Source organism: Notothenia coriiceps, unplaced genomic scaffold (assembly GCF_000735185.1).
Source record: "Notothenia coriiceps isolate Sejong01 unplaced genomic scaffold, NC01 NC01_scaffold00010968, whole genome shotgun sequence".
Lineage (NCBI taxonomy): Eukaryota > Metazoa > Chordata > Actinopteri > Perciformes > Nototheniidae > Notothenia > Notothenia coriiceps.
The window spans coordinates 349910-372021 of record NW_011343669.1 but is presented as its reverse complement, the minus strand read 5'-3'; the positions used below and the strand labels follow the sequence as shown (position 1 = coordinate 372021).

Below are 22112 nucleotides of genomic sequence, written 5' to 3'. Positions count from 1 at the left end.
TTATTGTTTGTGAAACACAGGGGTAGGTGCAAAAGGAATCTGAAGTTTCAAAAATATAAAATTTTTTCCTTTTTCAAAAAAAAGACCGCTTTTTCCACAAACATTTTAAGAACCTCAATCTGCCCACTTTTGGAAGGTTTTTTTAAAACCGGTTTTACCTTCTGGGCGACACAAACCTTTACCTCCATTTTTGACCTTAATTTTATTAACAGTATTTTTGATTGTCCTTTCCTTCCTTAGTCTTCCAAACCTTTTGGACGCAAAAAAAAAAAAACTTTTTTGCATTTTTTCCCCCAATAAACGAATGTTGTTTTTAAAAAAAAAAACAAACCGGCGTTAAAAAAAACGGAACCTTTTCGCACGCTATCAAAGCAGTTGAGCGTTTGCGATTGTTTTTCCTGTCAGATTTGACGTCAAAAATCCAAACAAAAACGGGATTCATTTAAAATTAAAAACTACCCAAACAAGAATCACACTTACAAAACACCTTTACGGCAAAAATGATTACATTTCCAGGCAGACTGTAGAATTCAACCTGCTTTTGGGACAAGTTTATATGACTACTTGAACACAAGCTAAAAAGTAATACCTTCTGGAAATACCGTTTAATACTTTTTAATAGCCTTAATTTTCGCTAAATTGATTTATCAACTTTTAATACTTTTTAAGACCCCGCGGACCCCCTGTAACAGCTTTGATTGTTTAAAGATTTCTATCATTGCTGCCCTCTGCGGAGGTGAAAGAGACTTTTATGTGGATCATGTTTACTGAAATCAATCAGGATAATGAAATCTCCTCCATGCAAACTATAAAATGTCTAAATATATTGAAGAGTATACAAGGCTTATGCATGCATCACTCCCTGTGGAGTGGGAGCTGTAAGATATTGTAATTTTGATGCAGGGAAATATTAATCCACGCCCCGCTGAGCGTACCAGCCTCCAGGAAGACAGCGGAAAAATCCAGGGGCCAGAGTCTCAGGAAGCCATCCTCAGAACCTGTGGCGCAAAATGATGAGGACACACTGATGCTGTTGATGGCAATGCCTGGACCTGAAACACAAACACACACAAAATGATGACATTAAAGGCTGTTCCCCCTCTACCCAACCCCTGTTTTAAAGGTCTCCTATTATACTATTTTTAGGCATATATTATAGGTCTCAGATACATAAAAAACATGTCTAGGAAGTGTTTTGTTTAAAATAACAAACCGATCACCCATTTTAGCCATGCCTCATATCCCTCTATTTCAGCCCTGTTAGAGAAGTGCTGATTTATTTAAAAAAAATAAATAAATACCGCAACGTTTCTGATAGGGCCGTGGGCGTAAAGCCAGCCCACATTTCCGATATTACGTCATATCGGCAGTAAATCTGGATCAGCTCCGTTGTAACCCCGTTTTTAGGGATGTGGGTAAGGAGGAAAAGAGAGGGGTTTTTTTTTCCGGATACTTTGTGAGTCTCCTGTCACACCGGGGACTAGGACTGTCCCGAATACCATTTTTCGGGCTCCGGGTATTCGGTAGTAATCAGCAGCGAATATTCGGCCCGCGCGGGGGCACAAAAAGTGCATTTTGCATGATACTGTAGGTCCCCTTTAACCCTTATGTTGTGTTCGGGTCTCCCGTGACCCGTTTCAAGTTAAAATTATATAATAACTACACTCTTTTTTTTCATCGGAACAAGGCTTCATGATATCCTCCAAAACAGATATATAAACACTACAAAACAGATTTTAACCATTTTTGCCAAGTCTGAAGGTCTCTAAAAAAGTGTATAATTTGGTGTTCGGGTCTGGAGAGACCCAGCAGAATTGTTTTGGGTGACTCAAGGTCAAATTTGGCCCAATCAAGATTCATCTTTGACTTTAGACCCCCCAGCCCCACCCCCTTCATCAACTGTAACAATAATTTTTCGCAACATGCACCGTCCCCCCCCCCTCGAGACTCGCCAACGGACGACCACCANACCCTTTCCACACATTTTAAGACCTCATCGCCACTTAGAGTTTTAACCGGTTACCTTGGCGACACACTTTACCTCACATTGACTATATACAGTACTGATTGTCCAATCAGTACTGTATATAGTCAATGTGAGGTAAAGTGTGTCGCCAAGGTAACCGGTTAAAACTCTAAGTGGCGATGAGGTCTTAAAATGTGTGGAAAGGGTCTTAAAAAAGGTCTTAAAATGAATTACATTTGACTTCAGGATTCCTGCATATACCCTGTGTTAACATAAACCTATAATAATGTCTGAGATAACTTGAAAATGAAACACAGTTTTGGAGATTTGCTACATTATTACATCAAAATTGGATCATTCTGTGAAGCGACCTTCCTAACTATGAGATGTATATGTGCTTCCTCACACATGGCCTTGTCTTCCAGAGCATGAAGGACCTGTGAGCCTGGTGTCAGTCTCTTCTGACAGCCTTCAGGTGCTGGCAGCCACCTCCACCGGTAACCTGGGTTTCCTCGATGTGAGCAGCCGCGGTTACAACACGCTGATGAGGTCACACACTGACACGGTGCTCGGCTTCAGCGTGGATGGCATCCGCCGGCATCTCACCTCAGCCTCCTCCGACGGCACCGTGCGCATTTGGAACATGGATTCCTTGCATCAGGTCAATAAATACCACATTTAAGAGTTTTCAGAACAAATGTTCAACTAATAATCAGCTCCTACTGTTTGAATGTTCTGATTATAATCATTCAACATGGATTTCAATGTGTTGAACTAGACAATAGGTAAAAATAACAAATACAATAAAAAGGTGGCATTTGGCTTTATGTCAGCTGTCCTTTCTGTGTTGAAGCAAAGCTATGCCGTGGTCGATGTTTTTTTCCTGTCAGACTGTTTTGTGCTAAGTCTTCTGCATTTCTTGGCAAAACTGAGCATCAAACTCTCAGTTTTGATAAATATGGGGAATTTTGAAGATCTTTTTATTTTACTATACACTCCTGTCTTACCTGTGGTAAACTAAACCACGAAGCACATTTTTGGGTTTAACTTATTTAGGTTATATCAAATATTGTAAAGGTTTTCTTTGAAGGCGCTCGACAAATGAGTATAATTAAACCTCCTTTCCCCCTGCTTTCGTTACCATTGGTTTACCTTTACCTAACTGAATGTCTGTTGTCTCCTGTGCTTAGTTGTATGATTTCGCGTCAGAGGACAGCCCCTGCTCGGTGGCTTTCCATCCCAGCGAGCAGGTCTTCTCTTGTGGCTTCAACTCCGGCATCGTAAGAGTCTTCGACATCTCCGCTGCCAAGCTGCTGGCTGAACACAAGTACGTCTGAACTAACGTCAAAGCTCGAGCTCCCCCACTGAGAGCACTTCTTTATCTGGGATTCTAAAAGCTTGTGTGGGCGGCGTAACTATGATATTGTATGGCAAGTGAAAATACATCAGATGCACCTCATGCACTTACAATTCAAACAAGGATGTTTTTGTGGGTTTGTTGCGATGCATTATAGAAAAGCTTTTAGACGCTGTCCTTCGAGAGAGAGCGTAATGACTGCTTTTATTCTCATGTCCTTTCTGTTTTTTCTTTGTTCACAACAATAAAATACAGGCAGCACAGAGGTGAAGTGGTGGGTCTGGCCTTCTCACCGGACGGGGAGTTCATGTACAGCGCTGACTCTCAGGGCTCTCTGGCACTTTACAACGCCACAGAGGAAGACCTCAACGTGATCAGAGTTGTGTGTATGTATGCCCACTGTTAGAGCCAGTCTTTGTTTTGTAAAAGTGGCCAAATATGTTCACCTAATTGTGACCTCTGTAGTCAAGGAAGTATAAAAGACAACATTTCCCACAGTGCCAGACTCTTAAGAGACACAGACATGGGCAACTTGTGTGAAAAACGCCGTTGAGGAAGCTGCGACACACACACACAACACACCTCAGTTAGATTCCATAATTACAATCATTCGAAATCTCACAATGGAAACAACACTTTGAAATAGAACACACACTTTCTGATATGTTGTGTATTATCAATTGATATTGCGAGCTTCTCCATCACCAGTTTGAATCACAGTTTATCAGGCAGCCATGTTCAGCATCACTGTTGTGTGATTCTCTCTGTTCCTGATTGGCTAGGTAATGTGGTGGCTCGAGGCACCGAGCACGCTCCAGACGCTCTCGCTGTGAGTAGCGACAGCTGCTGTCTGGCTTTCATCGGCCCCTCGGAGTACATCGTCACCATCGCTGACTCGCGCTCTCTGGATGAGGTACCTTACACAACGTCGGCATCACACCATTTGTCCCAACGCCCATTACATTAAGATCTGGTTCAGTTGTGAAGGAATGGTGAGGGAGCATCATCCTTACCTAAAACTAGAGCTTTAGAACAGCTCACTCTAAGTTTGGCAGAGAGCGATGTTACGGGGATGTGTGAAAGCTGGCTAACTAGCTTACCTTTTCTTTAAATCCTTACGTCAGCTATAACTTACTCTTTGTAGTTTATTTTCATAGGAATATTGTTACAGTCTATCATATCTCATCATTGTAAGGGAAACTTCTGCAGCAATGGAGAGTCAGGACTCAGAGAGACACGAGGAGAGTTGGAGCTTTGATGTCAAACAATGATGTTTATTACAAGTCAAACGGCCGGAGAATTCATATCACAAGTCACAGCAGCAAAAGGTTCTGACTGCACGGGTGGGTTGTCATGTCAATTCTGATCAGCCTATCTCTCGATAGACCTTTTAACTAGTTTACAGAGAGTTAATGAGCATATTGGGGGAGGCGTAAACATCTGTGGAGCTTAGAAAGCCAGCGTTCCCACAGCCGTAAACCATTTCGTGACCGAGAGTTGAACTGGTTTATCAAGATAGCTGGAGCCTCCCATTCCTTAAGAGAGATAACAGAGCCAGGGTTTGGTCGTAAACGTCAACAGGCAATAAGGTTAAATATCTTGGGGCACCACGTGTCACTGGAAAATTAACTTTTGGAATTTTTTCAAGTTTTTTCAGTCACCTGTACAGAGAGACACAAATATACACATACAAATGATATAAATAAGGGTACCAAAAAGAGAAAATACGACGTGGTTCCTTGCCCACCCCATCCCTCCTTCCCTTCCACATAACAACTACATGTGGCTTGTTTGCAATCGTCATCTGTTCATACACATTTGAGCATAACAATTCATAATCCAAACGGTTCATCTAAAGTATTTTTTGCATTTAAATTAACCTGTTCTTTGAGTCATATAGAAAAAGAACACTCAGTTGTTTCTGTATACACCATACATAAAATGATTAACCAATATGTAATATATCCGACAACTTATAATGTTAATATCTCCTGAAATGTGGAGGTGATGTTGTTGTGAGTTCCTCTGTCTTACTCTTCCTGTGTCCCCCGTCCACCTCCCTCTAGTTGCTCCATGTAGATGTGAGTATTTTGGACGTGCAGAGCCCCCGGCTGGATTCTGCTCTGAGGGTCTGCTTCTCTCCGGCCTCCACTGAACACTTGTTGGTCGCCACATCTTCTAACAAGATCCTCTGGGTCAGCACCAAGACAGGCCGCCTGCTCCGAGAGGTAACTTTTCTAACCCTTGACACATTAGCAGAACATGTGTTTGATCACGGTAAATAAACTCCATGCTGCAACCAACCAGAATACTTACACATCACTCCTATTCTTACTTCTCTTCACTGTCTCCCAGTAAAACTAAATCACTCTTAAAATACTTTATGTCTACAAATGGATTAGCTGCTTCCTAAGGTGTTTATTTATATGTGACCCGCTCTATCGAAATCAGTCGGAAGTCGTAACGGCTCATTTCAAAATAAACGTGGATTTGCGTAAAAAACTAGTTTTTCGGGGTTCGGGTGTTTTGTTTGATTTTAAATAAACAAAGTCTTGGCTTTCAGAATATGAAACTTTTATTTCCAAAATCACACGATAAATACATGTTTGAAGCTCGTTAAGGGAAGATGACAGCTCTCACTCGCCACTCTGCTGTTCCGCAGCGCCGCTCCCCCTCCCTCCGGCTGCAATTATGAATGTAAGCCGTATAGTAATCATAGATAACACGGCAGGGTCCGTTACAGTTTGTTTTCATCTGATTTCAAATAAACAAAGTCTTGGCTTTCAGAATATTAAACTTGTTTCGGCAAATTCAGATGATGAATTCAACTTTGAAGCTTGTAACGGCATAATTACAAGCGGAGAACGGAGTAACTTGACGTCACAGAAGANAATGCTCTCCGCAGACCCATTCTCAGCAGTTATAAACCTTTTTCTTACTCAATATCAAGCCACACTTATTGTTTTTACTTCGGCTGTGAGTGTTTGTGTGTGCTTAGGATGAGTTTAGCTTGTCCTCGCTGTATCGCCGACCCGGAAACCTGTCCGCCCCTCGCAGCAACGAGCCTCGCAACGTCCCGACCAATCAGAGCACACTGGGCTCACAGGGAGGGGTGGGGCAGGAGCTCCAACAAGCCGTTTAGGACAGAGAGTGAATACCTGGTGAATACACATACTATACAGAGATGCTGTATGTGAAACCAATGTGATTTTGGAACATTGCACAATTTAAATCTATTCTAGTAGACCTCAGCAATGGAAATATGATCAGTAGAAATGGCCATGACATGGGACCTTTAAAACTGTCTAAAAAGTCATTTAATTTGCATGTAACCAATGACAGCAGCCTTCTTTACCTGTCACAATGAATGGAAAGTGCATATATTGAACCAGATGTCACGCTCACATGCAGATTGACACATTAGCACCGACAAGTCACTGCAACCGTTAGTGTTAAAAGGACAAAATGCCCCTGAAAGGCTTTTAGTATGATTGGAGTCTATTGCAGGCCTAAATGCCACTATCACATTTCCCATGTCAGCCCGACAAACACATTAACCAGTCAGTTGTGTGTAAGGTCTCCGTGACCCCAAACCTGAATTCTTCTCTTTACTTTTTCACTACATCCCAGGCTTTCTTGCTAAGTAGTAGGTCCCTCTTAAACTGCCCCTCGGCCTTATCTCACAAGCCTTTTTTTTGCTCTTTATATTCGTAAAGTGGAAATAATTATTTCTGTCACACCATCAATCGTCATTTTTCTTTCTTTCAATGTATGCCTCTCAGTTTTACTGTTTGTCTCCCCTCTGATTCTGAGAACTAGTAAACTACTTAGGATTTAGCTCTAAATCTCTCTCTCTTTTTCTCTCCCTACCATCCTCAGTCTATCTCCCAGCCTCTCTCTCACTCTTTTTGAGGATAAAGGGATTAATATGACATTCCTGCCAGATAATAAGAGAGGACAAAGCTGGTCACATGACCCCACCCCCCAAAAAGTTTCCACTGCCCTGCTGTAAACACACACACACCATCAACCATCAGGTTTGGTTGATGTGTGCTGCCTTTATTTGTCCAACACTTCAGGTTTCTGGTCAAACATACACCAAGTGTTATTGAAACTCATATATAATAGATTTTCATAAGGGAAAAACGGAACAGGGAACCATGTCGAATGCTGAAGTGAATCCAATATAGATTGGAGTGTTGTCTGTACATAAGCTGCCACCAGCTCCTTTGTGTTTCTGATGGATATACCTTGTAAAGCCAGGACTCTCATTGTTCAAGCTGTAATTGAAAGAGTCCTGCTGAGGGTTTTGTGAAAGCTGTTAGTTAAGCTGCGCGTGTGTGTGCTGTGTGTTGTGTGTGTCTGAGGTTGAGTGAGTATGGTAGTAATAGTAAGTGTCGTACTATATAAGTTTAGGCAGCCCTGTGTTGTACTGTATGATAATCTCCTGGCCATGTGTGTGACCAGCAGATAACTGAGCATCACAAGGACCAGCTGGTCACTAGAAAGTGCAAACTTAACCGTCGCTGGAAAGGGTATACACCAAAGTGTGTATTTTCAGTTAATTATGAGGAGGTTATTTTGATCGTAATATTATAATCATGTAACTCTTTGAGTGCAGGCTGGTCCTCAGATTCAGTGGCGTAACAAGGTTGTGATTGGCCCCGGTGCAAATATGTTTTTGGCCCCCCCAACTCAGCGCTGCTTGCTCTTTTTTTTCTCTCTCTCTCTCTCTCTCTCTCTCTCTCTCTCTCTCTCTCTCTCTCTCTCTCTCTCTCTCTCTCTCTCTCTCTCTCTCTCTCTCCACTTTCAAAATATATTTAAAACTCATAACAAACAAACAAAATTCCCAAAGTTGTCAAAGTTGAAATTAACTTATTAAATAAACGAAACGAAAAATATAGCCTACTTATGCAACATTTAATCTGGACTTGAAATGATTCTGATTAGGTCTAGCCCACATGCATGGCGAATAAACGGATCGTGTATGCACACCGCTTCGGCATTATAAGCGCTCTCTCTCTCTTTCTAACACACACACACACACACGCACACGCACACGGTGCTGCCCCTCACACACACACGGTGCTGCCCCTCACACACACACGGTGCTGCCCCTCACACACACAGGCTTCAAATCAAGTTGCATAAATGCTTGAGCTACGTCATTGCAAACAAGCAGACAGTGCTGCTTCTCTCCCTCTCCCACACACACACACACACACACACACACACACACACACACACACACACACACACACACACACACACACACACACACACACACGGCGATGCCCCTGACACACAGGCTGTTTTCGTCATTATTACAACAAATACACACTTGCAACTGATAACACTGGCAATGATTTTATATTTATTAGACTATTAAAAAAAAAAATCATGCTCCAAATAAGTGGGGGCTCCAAATAAGTGGGGGTACGGCGATCCCCGGCGTCCAACAACCACTACACCACTGCCCACATCCCTAAAAACGGAGGCACGACGGAGCTGATCCAGATTTACTGCCGATATGACGTAATATCGGAAACGTTTTTCTTGAGTTTTTGTTACTTTGTCTAAGATCTGTGCTTGTGCTCTCTCTGTAGGTCTCTGCTCTGGCTTTTAATGGCAACACAACACTGCTGGCCTCAGCACAAACCGGCAGCCACAGTGTAGTCAGAGTGTGGGATTACCATAAGGGAAAGTGCCTGGCCATGTCCAGGATTCATGCTCATTCATTGTCCTCTCTGAGGTACCCAACTGCATAATATACTGTACTCTGTCACACACACCCACAGATATCTTTCATTATCAATGAGCTTTAAGCAGTAGAGAGGCGAGGCCCATCTACTTCCGACCCATGGGACCTTATTTCGGAAAAAGTATGTATTGAAGTCAAGATTATCTTTCGATCCCGTTTGAATTGTGCCATGAATTACACATATGATGTTTGTCCATCTTAAATAATAATTTCAATTTCAAAAAAGTCACAGTTTGTCGTAAAACTGTTGAAATATAAGACTATGAAAAATACGCAACTAGAAAGACTACAATTCCCAGAATCCCGGTCCCGCATGCTGGCTCTTACGGAACCGAGTAACTCCCCTTGTGTGTATGTACAGCTCTCAACATGCCCAGACTCAGGGGCGCCGTAAAGGGGTGAAAAGTTAGGACGATTCTAAGGGCCCGTGACTGACGGGGTCCCAAATGTTTAGAACATTAAGAAAAAAAAATGTAAGTAACCTTTCATCAATCCTCAATAATTAACANGAAAGAAGTGAAATGTGCCAACGTGACGGCCGTCTTGGTGTGTGGTGCGAGACGGGAGATGTAGTTCATTGAGCGGTTTCACACAAAAAAAAAGTGTTACTTCACAGTTTTACGACACATTTTTATTTTTTTGACTTGCAAAATGATCTTTTAAATTGACAAACATCATATGTGTCATTCGTGGCAAAATTTTCTCCATTGACTTCAATACATACTTTTTCCGAAATAAGGTCCACCGGAGAGGGAGGGACTTCGCCTCTCTATGGAGACTCTTGGATGCCATTTATTTCCTAAAGAATGACCTCATATCTCAAAATAATGACTAAGTCTATAATGAGAAACTTTCTCAAAATATTGACTTGTTCATCTCAAAATGAAAACTCAGTAGCTCAAAAATAACAACCTGTCTGTATACAAATAATGACCAGGAGTTCTCAAGAGACTGTCAATGTCATCATTTAGAGAAGGTCTCTCAATGTGAGTCACTGTTATGCAAAAATAGACCATTATTTGCAAAACATTTCTTACCATACATACAAAGTTTATGCTAAGTTACTAATGTTGTCTTTTTTGCTATTTCCCCTTTTCGAAGCTTCTCATACAGCGGTGGTATTCTCTGTGGAGTGGGTAAAGACAGGCACAATAAAACTGTAAGCGCTACAAATGTAAATTTCTCACATAAAAATGTAAATTTCTCACATAAAAATTCAGTTTTTCTAATATATGTACAAGTGTGATGAGCTTTAGCTGAGCGTAATCTGAGGAGAGCCAGGGGTATCATTAGATCTTGATGAAAAAATGCTAAGCAACACTTTATATCATTACTAAGGCTAAAAAATGTTTTAAATGACAAGTTATTCTCTTAATAAGAATCAAGTGACAAAGCTGTGAGCTGACTGTCTGTGTCTGTGTTTGTAGATGGTGGTCGTCTGGAACACTATGAACGTTAGTAAAGGTGGAGAAGTGAGCATTATAGCCAAAGCTCACACAGATGTGGACATACACACCATGAAGGTGGCCTTCTTTGATGATACAAGGTACCCTCTATTTAGATGTGTTGTTAGTGTACTTGATTGCATGTTGCATTTCTGTGCATATATCAACTTCTCTGTTAAGATTCAACTGCTCTGCCCCATTTAATTATGTCATGACAGCCAATGGTCCACATCTTACACATATAGAGGATCATGTCATGTCAGAATGCTGCAGCGAATAATAATAAGACATTTATTTTTTATTATTATTACTACATGTATAGAATGAGAAGGTCTATTAATTTCATTTCATTTCAGTTCAAACCTTTATTTAGACAGATTGGTCCCTTGAGATCATCGATCTCATTTACAAGGGAGACCTGCATCATTTAGTTCCACATGAAACATAAAAACAACATACAAACAAACAACAGAGGATATCATATTTACATATTCAACGTTTACAAATACCCAGAGTGTCAGAAAGCATTTCATTTAGACGTGCCTTAAATACATTCAGAGAAATAAAAATGCTCAATTTCAATTTTGCCTGTAGACTGTTCCAAGCAAGTGGAGCTGCGCACATAAAAGCTGTCTTACCTAAGACAGTCCTTACTCTTGGCACATCTAACAAGACTATATCCTGCGATCGCAGACAATAGCTGCTTGCAACTNTTCCCCGGGAAACAGTTTCTCCAATACAATACGCACAAACGCAAAACTACACACACGTATACACACACACTCGCACACACACACTCGCGAGCTTCCCCCAGACCAGTAATCCAAACGAAAATATCTACCCTCCGGACTATTTTGATCATTTGCTAATAATCAATCAGATCGATGGATTCCAGAGAAGAGAAAACTTTGAAGGCCTTTTTCTCAAAATGATGACTCATCATTATATAATGTGACATATTTAGCTTAATATTTGGAGTACAAAAACAATCCTGATATCATTAGAAAGCTATCTCCTCTTTCCAACAGTGTATACAACTCAAAATGTGTCTTCCGGTCAGTGCGACTGATTTCGATGGAGCAGGTCACATATACACCAGACAGATTATTATATATAAATAAGGACACATTTATAAAACCCTATGATGCCTTCTGTCATTATTCAGTCTTACTCTAACATTCTCTACCACATGGCAGGTCTTTAAAAAACTGAATTTCCCCCTAGGGGGATTAATAAAGTTTAATCTTCTTCTTATCTTCATCTTTTACAACATTGTCTGCAGGCTTTAAGTTTAATTTGTTTTATAAAGGGCCAACTTTAATTACTTTTGGGTCAGTATTTGTATTTCTCCTTTTTAATCAAAAATGCGTCGTAATGGCTTATTCAGCGTGTCCGCGGGGTCTTAAAAAGTATTAAAAGTTGATCAATCAATTTAGCGAAAATGAAGGCTTATCTTATAAAAATTTGTCATGTTTCATCATGGCAAATGTATTTATTAATTTATTCAACAACGTGTTATATAAATAAACGTAATTCTATGTTATGTTAAGTACTACTGTACAAATCAATACGGGACTTGTTGAGAGGGTCTGAGAGGTAATTACCTGAAAGTACTTTCATGCTGTGTCTGCTGTAGGAAATGTGTAAAATATGTCTGTAAATAGTGTAGACCAACGTCAGTGAGAGTGTTAATATGTACACTTCTGTTCCTACGCAATCATGTTATTCTTTTTCAAACCAGTGTTTGTTTGTGACTGTCTTTCTGTCCCGACAGGTGTCCAAGGTGCACAAACACCAGTGCTCGTCCCTGGCTGTGAGTGAGGACAGTCGGTTCCTGCTGACGGCGGGACACAATGCTGTCAAAGTGTGGGATTACAACATGCAGCTCCATATAAACTCACAGGTCGTTAAACATTTGATAGTTTACGATAAGTATTAGTCACTGGAAAATAAACTACAGATTCTGTTGTATTTTAAACAAACAATACAAATGATTTGAACAATGTAATGATGTATCTGTTGCATTCAAGTACATTGTCTTAATTGTGATTGATCAGTGGGAGTATTAGTGTTTCATGTTGTTTAATAATTATCTAAAAGGTGTGTTTCTTTCACCCAGATGTTTATCGGCCACAGTCAGCCAATCCGCCAGGTGGGCTTCACCCCCGACCAACTGGGCGTGGTCTCAGTGGGAGACGCCATCTTCCTTTGGGACTTCCTGGCACTTCCTGTCGACTCTTTGACTGACAGCCGGTAGTAATCCCTGTAGCATGTTTTTATCTGTGTGTTACACCGTGTAGTTTTATTGGCAGAATATCTGAAACCCTCTGTCCTCACTCACAGTTCACCTCTGGTAATAAGACACACCCCTGCTCCTAAATCAGGTAATTTCATTGAAATGTTGCATTAATGCTACAATAAAATCAGATTAAATGGATTTCAATTGTTTGTTGTGATACATTGTTTGTCTTGTGTTTTCATGTCCTAGCTCAACCACACACTGAAGTGAATGGAGTTCGGTTGTCCAATGGGATGCCTCGACGGACGGCTCCTCTTCCCTCCTCTCCGCCACCACGACTCGACATCAGCACCCTCGACCAAGTTGACCAGGAGGGCGAGTTTTTTTTTCTCTATTTTTAAAATGACCTTCAAACACACCCTATCTACTGTTATCTGTATGCTTAGCTTTGAAAGCACACTCACTCGTAGCTTCATCTTGCTAAATTCTGTCCAGTAGCACAAGAACAAAATAAGAAAAATCTACCTTAGCAAAATGATCCTCTTAAATGAGTAGATTTGTAACTATTCATTAAACCCTAATCTTGAAATATCACTCACAACACTTATTGTGTTTCCTTGTGTGCTTCTTGAATGTCATTTCTAAAATGCCAATATGGATTTGAAAAACTGTTCAATTGTAACTGCCATTTATGAAGCTCTTCAGAAGTTGACAAAAGCACTTTCCTTTGATACGTCATTATGAGGGATTCAAACACTGTTTACTTCTTTTTACCTGAAGGAGGAAAAGGTTGAACCAAATGATTGTTTTGTTCTTTCAGGATTATTCACGGCTTGCCTTTCCGGCTCCTATATGAGTTATTTTTTAAAGACTTGAATTATTTTCATGAGCTTGTTGATTTTATTCGCATATACAATGAAGTATGCCTGCTGACGTAATGTATAGATATACAACAAAATGTCTAATGAAATCTCCAGTTTAAAAACAAATGTCTCATGCCATGCAACACACTTCTTTTAGAAACACCAACATTTACTCACAACACATGTTTCAAGAGTGCATGTGTTGCTATACTTGGTCAATGAGCTATGATAATGATCATTTATTTTAACCCTGAGTCGTCGTTTCTCACCTGTTTCCCTCCTGCAGTTTTGGGCTCCTTGTCGATATGTGATGACCCCCCAACAGTCCCCCCCGCTTCAGTTGCAGACCCTTCCTCTGACCCCAGACCTCCATCCTCCTTCCTCAGAGTCACAGAGCTGACCCACACATCTCCACTCAACTCAAGTCTTACGGAAGCTGGTAAAGGGCCTCATTGCATTGTTCTGCATTAAAGCTAGGACCTAGCACGGCTTAGCACAGCTTAGTTTGGCCTTGGTAGGCCAGGCTCACTTTAAGCTGCGTTTCCATTATAGTTTAGTAACTGGGGTAGTAACTATAGTAACGCAGTGTAGGCGGGGCCTATGGGGAGCTTCCATTTAAAGTGATGTTTAAAACTCAGTTAATGGGGCTCATTCACTGGCGCTTCCAAAAACAACAACCAACATAATTATTACATTCAAATGAAGTACATTATTCAAGTTTACATTAACTTTGGATAATAACACGGGAGAAATGAGCGGAAGCCCTCTCTCCCTCTCTCTCCTGACAGCCCGTCAGTATCGTCTCATGCAGCTCGCTGATCCAGTAATGAGTGACCCGACAGTGAAGAATAAATATATGTATAACTAGTTTAGCTTGTTCCAGAGGTAGATCAAATAGCGAAGTGTGTTAGGTCTAACTCTTAGTGTGTGTTGCTCCGCTCACCGGTCCGTCACAGCGGGCGGAGCTGCAGGATTTCTGCTTCACACACGTTGCATACCGCTATTTTACTGTCTTTTTCGGACACCTTAAAATACTGCCAGACCGGTGAAGCCATTTTGGCGAGCTTGTTTTGCCGCGCACGGAGAAAAGTGTCATGTTATCGGCTCTTTTGATCGGCCTTTATAGAGAGCACCGATCGATCGGCAGAGAGTGAATATCGGCCGATAACGATCGGCGGCCGATCGATCGGAGCATCCCTACTAACTACCAAAGCTTCACTTCTTTCTGCAATTAGTTTTTCTTCTTAATGGCACAATTGTCCTTTCTCAAATGTATTTATCTCTAATTATGTGACATTCCCATATAGTTGAGTTGAAAGGAAAGAAGCCAGTACGTCCTGATTGTTACAGGCACTTTATTCCACGCTTCAAGACCTCCACTCTGGATCAGGTAGAGAGCACTTTGTATAATGACAGCAGTGATTTGATGTATTGGTTTGTTTGCTGTCCTGTCTTAATGTCCTCTCTGATCCAGGCTGCAGTGGCTCCTCAGGCAGGAGAAGAGGGCATAAAGCTAAAAGCAGTCATCGGCTATAATGGAAACGGCCGTAGCAACATGGTGTGGAGCCCTGACCGAGGTTATTATAATATACTATTATATTAAAAGTAAAATCAAAAACTGTGAGGAATCGGTCCGTCAAATCCAAGTGCTAAATATTTGTTGTTATACAAATCAGAATACTTTATTTATCCTGGGGGAGAATTGGGTTTCATGTTGCTCTATTTAGAATAAACAAAAAATATAAATAAGAACTTAAGAACTTAACCACATTGTACTACATAAAATACATATGTATATTCCAATATATACAGTTTTGTATTAATAAAGATATCAATGCTGGAAACCAGGTTATTGCTTTAAAGTGTTATGCAGTAATATTCCTAGTATTAGTGAATAATAAATGTATACAGAGAAATTCTCTGTATATGTATCTATACTGTATATATCTTTATTTTTGAATATATATTTTTTCTCTTAAAGGTTAATGTTGAATCTCATTCTAATCAATGTTCAGATTTGAAAAATATGAAATATAGCTTTTAAACATTACAACTTAAAATGCTTCATAGTCTTAACTTCTAACTAAAGCAAGATTTAATAGAATAATGTATTCTAAATTGATTTACACAAATGTATTGGTTATTGCTTTGCCTGATCAGGAATGGCTTTCTGTTGCAGGTTTGTTTGCGTACTCGTGTGGCTGCGTGGTGGTGGTGGAGTATCTTCACACAGGAAGTCAGAGACACCTGCAGTGCCACAGCGAGGAGATCTCTTGTCTCGCAGTCACACATGATGCACAGGTACGTTTAGTTCCACACTTCCCAGTTATTTGACAGTGATTGACTTAACAGGCGTCAGCCGGTAAGTTCAGCATGAAAGAAAATTGGCTACATTAGCTGGTTGACAATTCCATTCAGGCAATGCATTACACTGTCAGTCCATTCTCAACAGGGGACAAAAAAGGGCGTGTCTTCTCAGGAGAAAGATTGATTTTGACACTTTGATATACTGCTTGGTTTATTCAATGCTGTGGGAGCACTTTGTGTTCAGCACTTGCCATGGGAGGGTGTTACCACTCAGACTTCTTATAGAACAGAAGTTGACACTTTCGATGTGACTGATAACCATGGACCAGGGTTGTTAATGGCTACAAGGCTTAGTCATCGCAGTTTTAAAGCAAGTGGTTCTATTTAAATTGTCTGTGGGTTTCTAAAAGTCTTCTCAAAAGCTATTGGATCTAATGTCTGTGAGTGACATTTCCACAAAGTTTGGGCCCAAGAAGTCAAGGATTATGAAGCAGGCTTTCTCGTGTTCGGCATAGTTAGTCCTGAGTCTAATGGAGTTGTAATATAAATTGAAAGTGCTGTGTGTATGTTTTGCTTCCTGTTCAGACGGTGGCATCAGCAGCTGGAGGCAGTAACGCCAGCAGGAGCCTCATCTGCATTTGGGACGTCCAGAATGGAACCTGTCGGAGTACCATCTCCTACCACAGGGGGGCGGTGCAGAGTCTGGCCTTCTCAAGGGACGATCGCTTCTTTCTCTCTGTTGGTCAGTCAAATATGAATTAGATTGCATTCAACGGTCATGACCAAATAAAGTGGCAACCCTTAATATTGTAGTCCTGTTTTGATATGGAACAGGAAATGTAGTTGTGTACAACAGGTCCCAGAGTACCATGCATAAAATATAGAGTTCGGGAAGTTAGTTGCCTTTTTATAAATCATAACTGTCCAATGTGATTTTAATGCAGCAAATGGCTTCAGCAAAAGTAGTTAGTTACCTTGCAGCAAAGTTAGAGTACAATCAAATTGCATTTCCTGCGAGTAATTCATAGAAAAGTTTGACTTGTCTTCTTTCTGTCAGTTAAATTCTTAAAATGAGGACAATGTTTCAGCCATGGCCAACCACGTGACTCTGCTTCTACTGACCCCTGATTCTCGCCCCGTAGGAGACTTCTCTGAGCCAGAGGTGGCTCTGTGGAGCAGTAAGACCTTCCAGCTGCTGTCCAGTGTGAGTGTGTCGGGGCCGCTCCATGACGCAGCGTTCAGCCCCTCCGCAGCCGGCCAGCTGGCCTGCGTGGGCCGCCAGGGGGCTTTCTTCTGCCTGATCCACACACAGGGTTCAGATGTAGACCTCAAGGTAAAGGACCACAGAGAAAACATGATTCATAATTGATGATCCACGTTGTTGCCTTGAAAAGTGTTTTGAAACTATGTTTAATAGGGCTGCACAATTAATCAGCATTTTATTGAAATGTTTATATGGGCTAGTGCAATATGCAGTAAAGTATACAAATATCAGTATTGTTGATTGTGGTGTTGCATAGATGTCCCGGCCTACAAATCACATTCTAAAAACTTGATTAACTACCTTTGTTTGGTACGGATCCTCTAAATAAAACACACCATATCATTATAAATAAATTCAATGACAATAAGAATAATGATGCAAAAATTATCAATCCCTCCGTTATTTTTTAATCATATCACGATTGAAATCTCCGTTAAAAAAAATCACCATCAGTAATTCTTTCCATGTCGTGCAGCCCTAGCATAATACTTCAGAACTACATATTTGATTGGGTAAGTATTTGTTCTGTACTTTCATTGTTGGGTAATGATTGACATCTCCCTCACACCCGAAGGTGCAGAGGGTGAAAGCCCCCTCAGAGGTGGGCGAGGTGGAGCTGACGGCGCTGTGCTACCACACCGACTCCTTCCTGTTCACCGCCACCAATCGAGGACACGTTTGCGTCTGGGACGTAAACACGCAGCGCTGCTTCATGACCTGGGAGGCCGATGAGGGAGAGATTGGTACGAATAGACCTTTTGGTTTTTTCTAACCATTTAATTTGGATAACATAATCATTTTTTGCTGAATACTTTTTATTGTTCTTACAGTTAAAACATTCACAATAGTGTTTGACTACTAAACGTTTGCGTCGTTTATTAACACAGGGGAAAAATCTTACCCACAATTCCTTGGAAAATGTTCCTCTCAATGCAACTATGTTTCCATAGTTACACACTGACACTGTCCAACTGTTACTATGTCAGTGTGAAGCTAAAACATCAGGGAATAGAGGCTTGACTGCTATAGGATTCTGCTACAAAAGTACTGGGTGGAGTGGCGCAGCGGGCTGTGCGTTGATCATCAGATCAAGGTTCGAAACCCGCTGCGTCTGTAAAGCCGTTGTGTCCTTGGGCAAGACACTTCACCTGAATTTCCTCCTGTGGGTATTGTCCACAGTACATGACCGTTACATGTCTGATATGTGTGTAATCTGTGCATCTGTAAAGCGCTTTGAGCTCTGGAAAAGCGCTATAATAAATATAAGGAATTATTATTCAAAGTGTTATTCTCTTCAAGCTATTTCTGTTGTATTCATGGATTATTTATTTTTTTAAATGCCTAAAACATCACTTTTCGTCATTTTGAATTTTGTGGCTTACATTTGTTCTGGTCCGGGGTTTCTACCAGTTGTAATGGGATGATTTGGTGTCTTCATGTAGGAGTGCTGCTGTGTCGGGGGAACCATCTGTTGACGGGCAGCAACACCCGCTGGTTGCGTCTGTGGGAGGTAGAAGCTGTTCGGGGCGTGAAGCCTCAGGAAAAGGTCTGCAGCGGGGAAGACAGGTCTGTAGCTCAGCTTTATTCTTCCTGTGGAGATCCAGACCGTATACTTTTTTCTTTTGTGGCATGAATGCATTGATGCCGTCCGGATACAGTTTACACACACAGTGGGACACCTGCGTTGTTTCATTTCAGTCTATATAACATTTTGCATAAGGGCAATAATAACATAATGTTATAAGGTCATAATATATGTCTTTACCTACCATTGTACCTCATCATAATGGTAGGTGTTTTCCATTTGTTTGTTTCTTTGTAGCCTTTATTTAACCAGGTGAAAATCCCATTGAACTCAACGATCTCTTTTTGAAGCGAGGCCTGCAATTTGAGATACAATAACGGCACATTTAGGGTAATTCATGGAAAGATGGATGTTCCACTTCTCCCAAAATTCATTCAATGTAAAGTACCCGGAGCATCGTGAAGAAATGTGTTATTTCTTGTAATTGCTTTTGAGGTACTCACACTCAGTATGACAAATAAGTATTTATATTTGTGGATTTTGAATGTCAAAACCCAAAGTATATTTTGTACTATATATAGTGGTTTAATGCAGTTTTATGAGGCTTTTCCCTTCTGCTAGACCTGACTGATTGATGTTAATGATTAAACGAGCAAACAAAACAGTGGAAATACGGTTCCATTTCATCCTTAAGTGATGATGTCTGCCCATTGTTGTTGTTCTGTCCCTCAGTGGCACCTCAGTGGTGTTGGAGCAGGAGATAATGCTGGACGGGACGACGGTCAGCGCTGCGTTTGATACCTCGATGGACATGGGCATCGTTGGCACCACAGCGGGAACCCTCTGGTACATCAACTGGTCGGACTGCAGCAGCATCCGGCTGGTCAGCGGGCACAAGACCCAGGTATCAGGGAGAGATCTGTGAAACCATATGCACATCCTGTGTCTCCATACAGCTTATAACTGGGATTAGTGTGTGTTGTTCACCTTATTCCTTATAGTTTCATGGCATGGTCTGCATTAATATGACTGCTATAGCTATAATAGTACAAAATATATATATATTACAAATAGAGTATCAACCCCAATTCAAAACTGTTGCTGTGAGTAATGCTGAAATAGGAACTGCATATATTTTCTTAATCATTTTAAACCTAAAATCTGAGGTTTTTAGGTCTAAGTCTCAGTTTTACTGTCCACCACTTCAGCATACTTCAACAACCATGAGATGACTTCATGAAATTCTATATTAACATTCAGTCACTCCCCTGACTCTTCCTCTTGCGAAAAGTAGATTTTCATGGCTTTTATTCAAATCTAAAAACAATTATCGTAATGACATTCAGTCCAGATATATATTAAATATACAGACTAAATCTTATTGAGTTTGGTGAACCTCTGAAATCCAACGCCATCATTTGTTCAACATTTTTATTATCTGGCCAGATATCTACAAAAACAATTGGCATTTACACCAGCATGAGATGCTAAGTATCACATTCTAATTTAATTCAAAGCATTACTTTCTCATCACCAATCTTGTGACTTGATATTTGCCTAAACTATTGCCGTATTCTTTAAATACTGTACATGAAGGTGAATGTTAGTACCACTCATTCTGTATTTTCTGCTATGTGAAAATACTAATGTATGTAGTGGGAACCTGCATAAACAGCCTGTCAATCACACATAAAAGTGAGGATATGGGTATTTCATATTACAGGCAGATTGTAGCTCTTCAGAACATAGGGGTGTGAATCATGAAATCAAAGAAACAGCAGGGAAGCAATTACCAGCTGTTTCTGACATACCAATGTACTGATGGAAAAGCCACCAGCACGATGAACACCAATTTAATTACAATTGTTCCATTTCGAGCTTCCAGTTTTCTGTCCATGACGATGAAACTAAGTTTATATTTAGATGCGACTGAACACATTTAATTATTTGTGTGTGTGTGTGTGTGTGTGTGTGTGTGTGTGTGTGTGTGTGTGTGTGTGTGTGTGTGTGTGTGTGTGTGTGTGTGTGTGTGTGTGTGTGTGTGTGTGTTCTCTCCAGGTGAATGATGTGGTGTTCAGCTCTGACGAGAGACATTTTGCCACCTGCAGCGAGGACGGCAGTGTGAGGGTGTGGTCGGCGCCTAGCAACGAGCTGGTGGTGCAGTTCCAGGTGCTCAACCAGGTGAGGGAGTATTCTGAGTTAATGTATGGAAGGAGCTTGTTGCTTTTTAATGGGCACCTCCATGGAGGATCTAAGACTGTACATCTTTCCTTTTATTTTTTAAATAAATTCAATTCAATTATCTCTCAGGTAGAGATTAATGTTATATTAAGTGAAGGAATTACACTGATTGGCGGTCTCCCATTGTTTCTACTCCATAGCACATTTAAATATTGTGGTGAAACAAAAATATATTCTGATTTGATCATAACATTATTCAAATATTGCCCCCCTGTTCCTCTCTGTGCATCAGGCCTGTGGCTGTGTGTGCTGGAGCCCTTCTTCCAGCACAGAGAGTGCATGTGTGGCTGGAGGATACAGCGATGGGACTCTGAGGATCTTCAGGCTTTCCTCCTCAGAGATGGAGATGAAGCTGCATCCTCACCAAGTGGCCGTCACTGCCATCCAGTACTCAGCTGACGGTGAGAATTTACTGTACTGTATTTAATGTATTTCATTTGATGATTGTGCTACTGACTTTTGAGAGAAGAGCCATGCACCTACAGAGTGAAAACCGCCCTTTTCCACTTCACCTTGGCCAATTAACACAAATAATAAATACAATCTTGTAGCACTTGACTGATTTCAAACTATTGCACTACCTCTTAACATGGTTTGACTTATTTGAAGCTAATAACCCGAACCCCCCCTACAGGTCATGTGATCCTTTCAGCGGGGAAGAATGGTCTGGTGGCTGTCAGCAGCCCGATGAATGGAGCGACTATTCGTATAATCCGGGATCACAAAGGAGCCCCGATTACCACCATCCAGTGTGTGAATGAACAGGTGAGCGCACTGAATGAGAGCAAGTAATAAAGCTTGAACACTGCTCAACATGGCAGCCATCAGGAACACAGAGGGAGGTTAGAGTGGCCTCCGATTGGATACAAGTCAATCGAATAGGAAATATGATCCTGAGAGTTCACATTTTTTTTTCGGCACCTATCGTTTAAACACTACACTACTGGTTTTCAGTGGCGAACCGTGTCTATCACAACTGGACTTTCTGTAGACACACACACCCCCCGCCGCGCCCCCCCCTCATCTTCACTTGTTGCACTTGCCATTTCAACGTTAAAAACAATAAAACGGCATGAATTGCTTCATCACATTCATCTAGATCAGGGGTCGGCAACCCCATGCACGCGTGCCAGCATTGGCACGC

The 22112-nt window shown here is 41.1% G+C and overlaps 1 protein-coding gene across 1 annotated transcript in view; it reads left to right on the top strand.

Annotated features, from left to right (window-relative positions):
- wdr90 (WD repeat domain 90) overlaps positions 1-22112 on the top strand; it is a 34513-nt gene that overhangs the window by 9073 nt on the left and 3328 nt on the right. Inside the window, exons 11-32 of the mRNA XM_010772197.1 lie at positions 904-1000; positions 2353-2627; positions 3157-3293; positions 3579-3709; positions 4106-4236; positions 5390-5551; positions 12304-12432; positions 12649-12782; positions 12873-12913; positions 13018-13143; positions 13918-14070; positions 14939-15021; positions 15106-15208; positions 15811-15932; positions 16524-16680; positions 17081-17271; positions 17777-17945; positions 18645-18768; positions 19460-19631; positions 20786-20908; positions 21201-21369; positions 21603-21733. Of these exons, the coding sequence (XP_010770499.1) occupies positions 904-1000; positions 2353-2627; positions 3157-3293; positions 3579-3709; positions 4106-4236; positions 5390-5551; positions 12304-12432; positions 12649-12782; positions 12873-12913; positions 13018-13143; positions 13918-14070; positions 14939-15021; positions 15106-15208; positions 15811-15932; positions 16524-16680; positions 17081-17271; positions 17777-17945; positions 18645-18768; positions 19460-19631; positions 20786-20908; positions 21201-21369; positions 21603-21733 (3060 nt within the window). The remainder of the gene's footprint in view (positions 1-903; positions 1001-2352; positions 2628-3156; positions 3294-3578; positions 3710-4105; positions 4237-5389; positions 5552-12303; positions 12433-12648; positions 12783-12872; positions 12914-13017; positions 13144-13917; positions 14071-14938; positions 15022-15105; positions 15209-15810; positions 15933-16523; positions 16681-17080; positions 17272-17776; positions 17946-18644; positions 18769-19459; positions 19632-20785; positions 20909-21200; positions 21370-21602; positions 21734-22112) is intronic.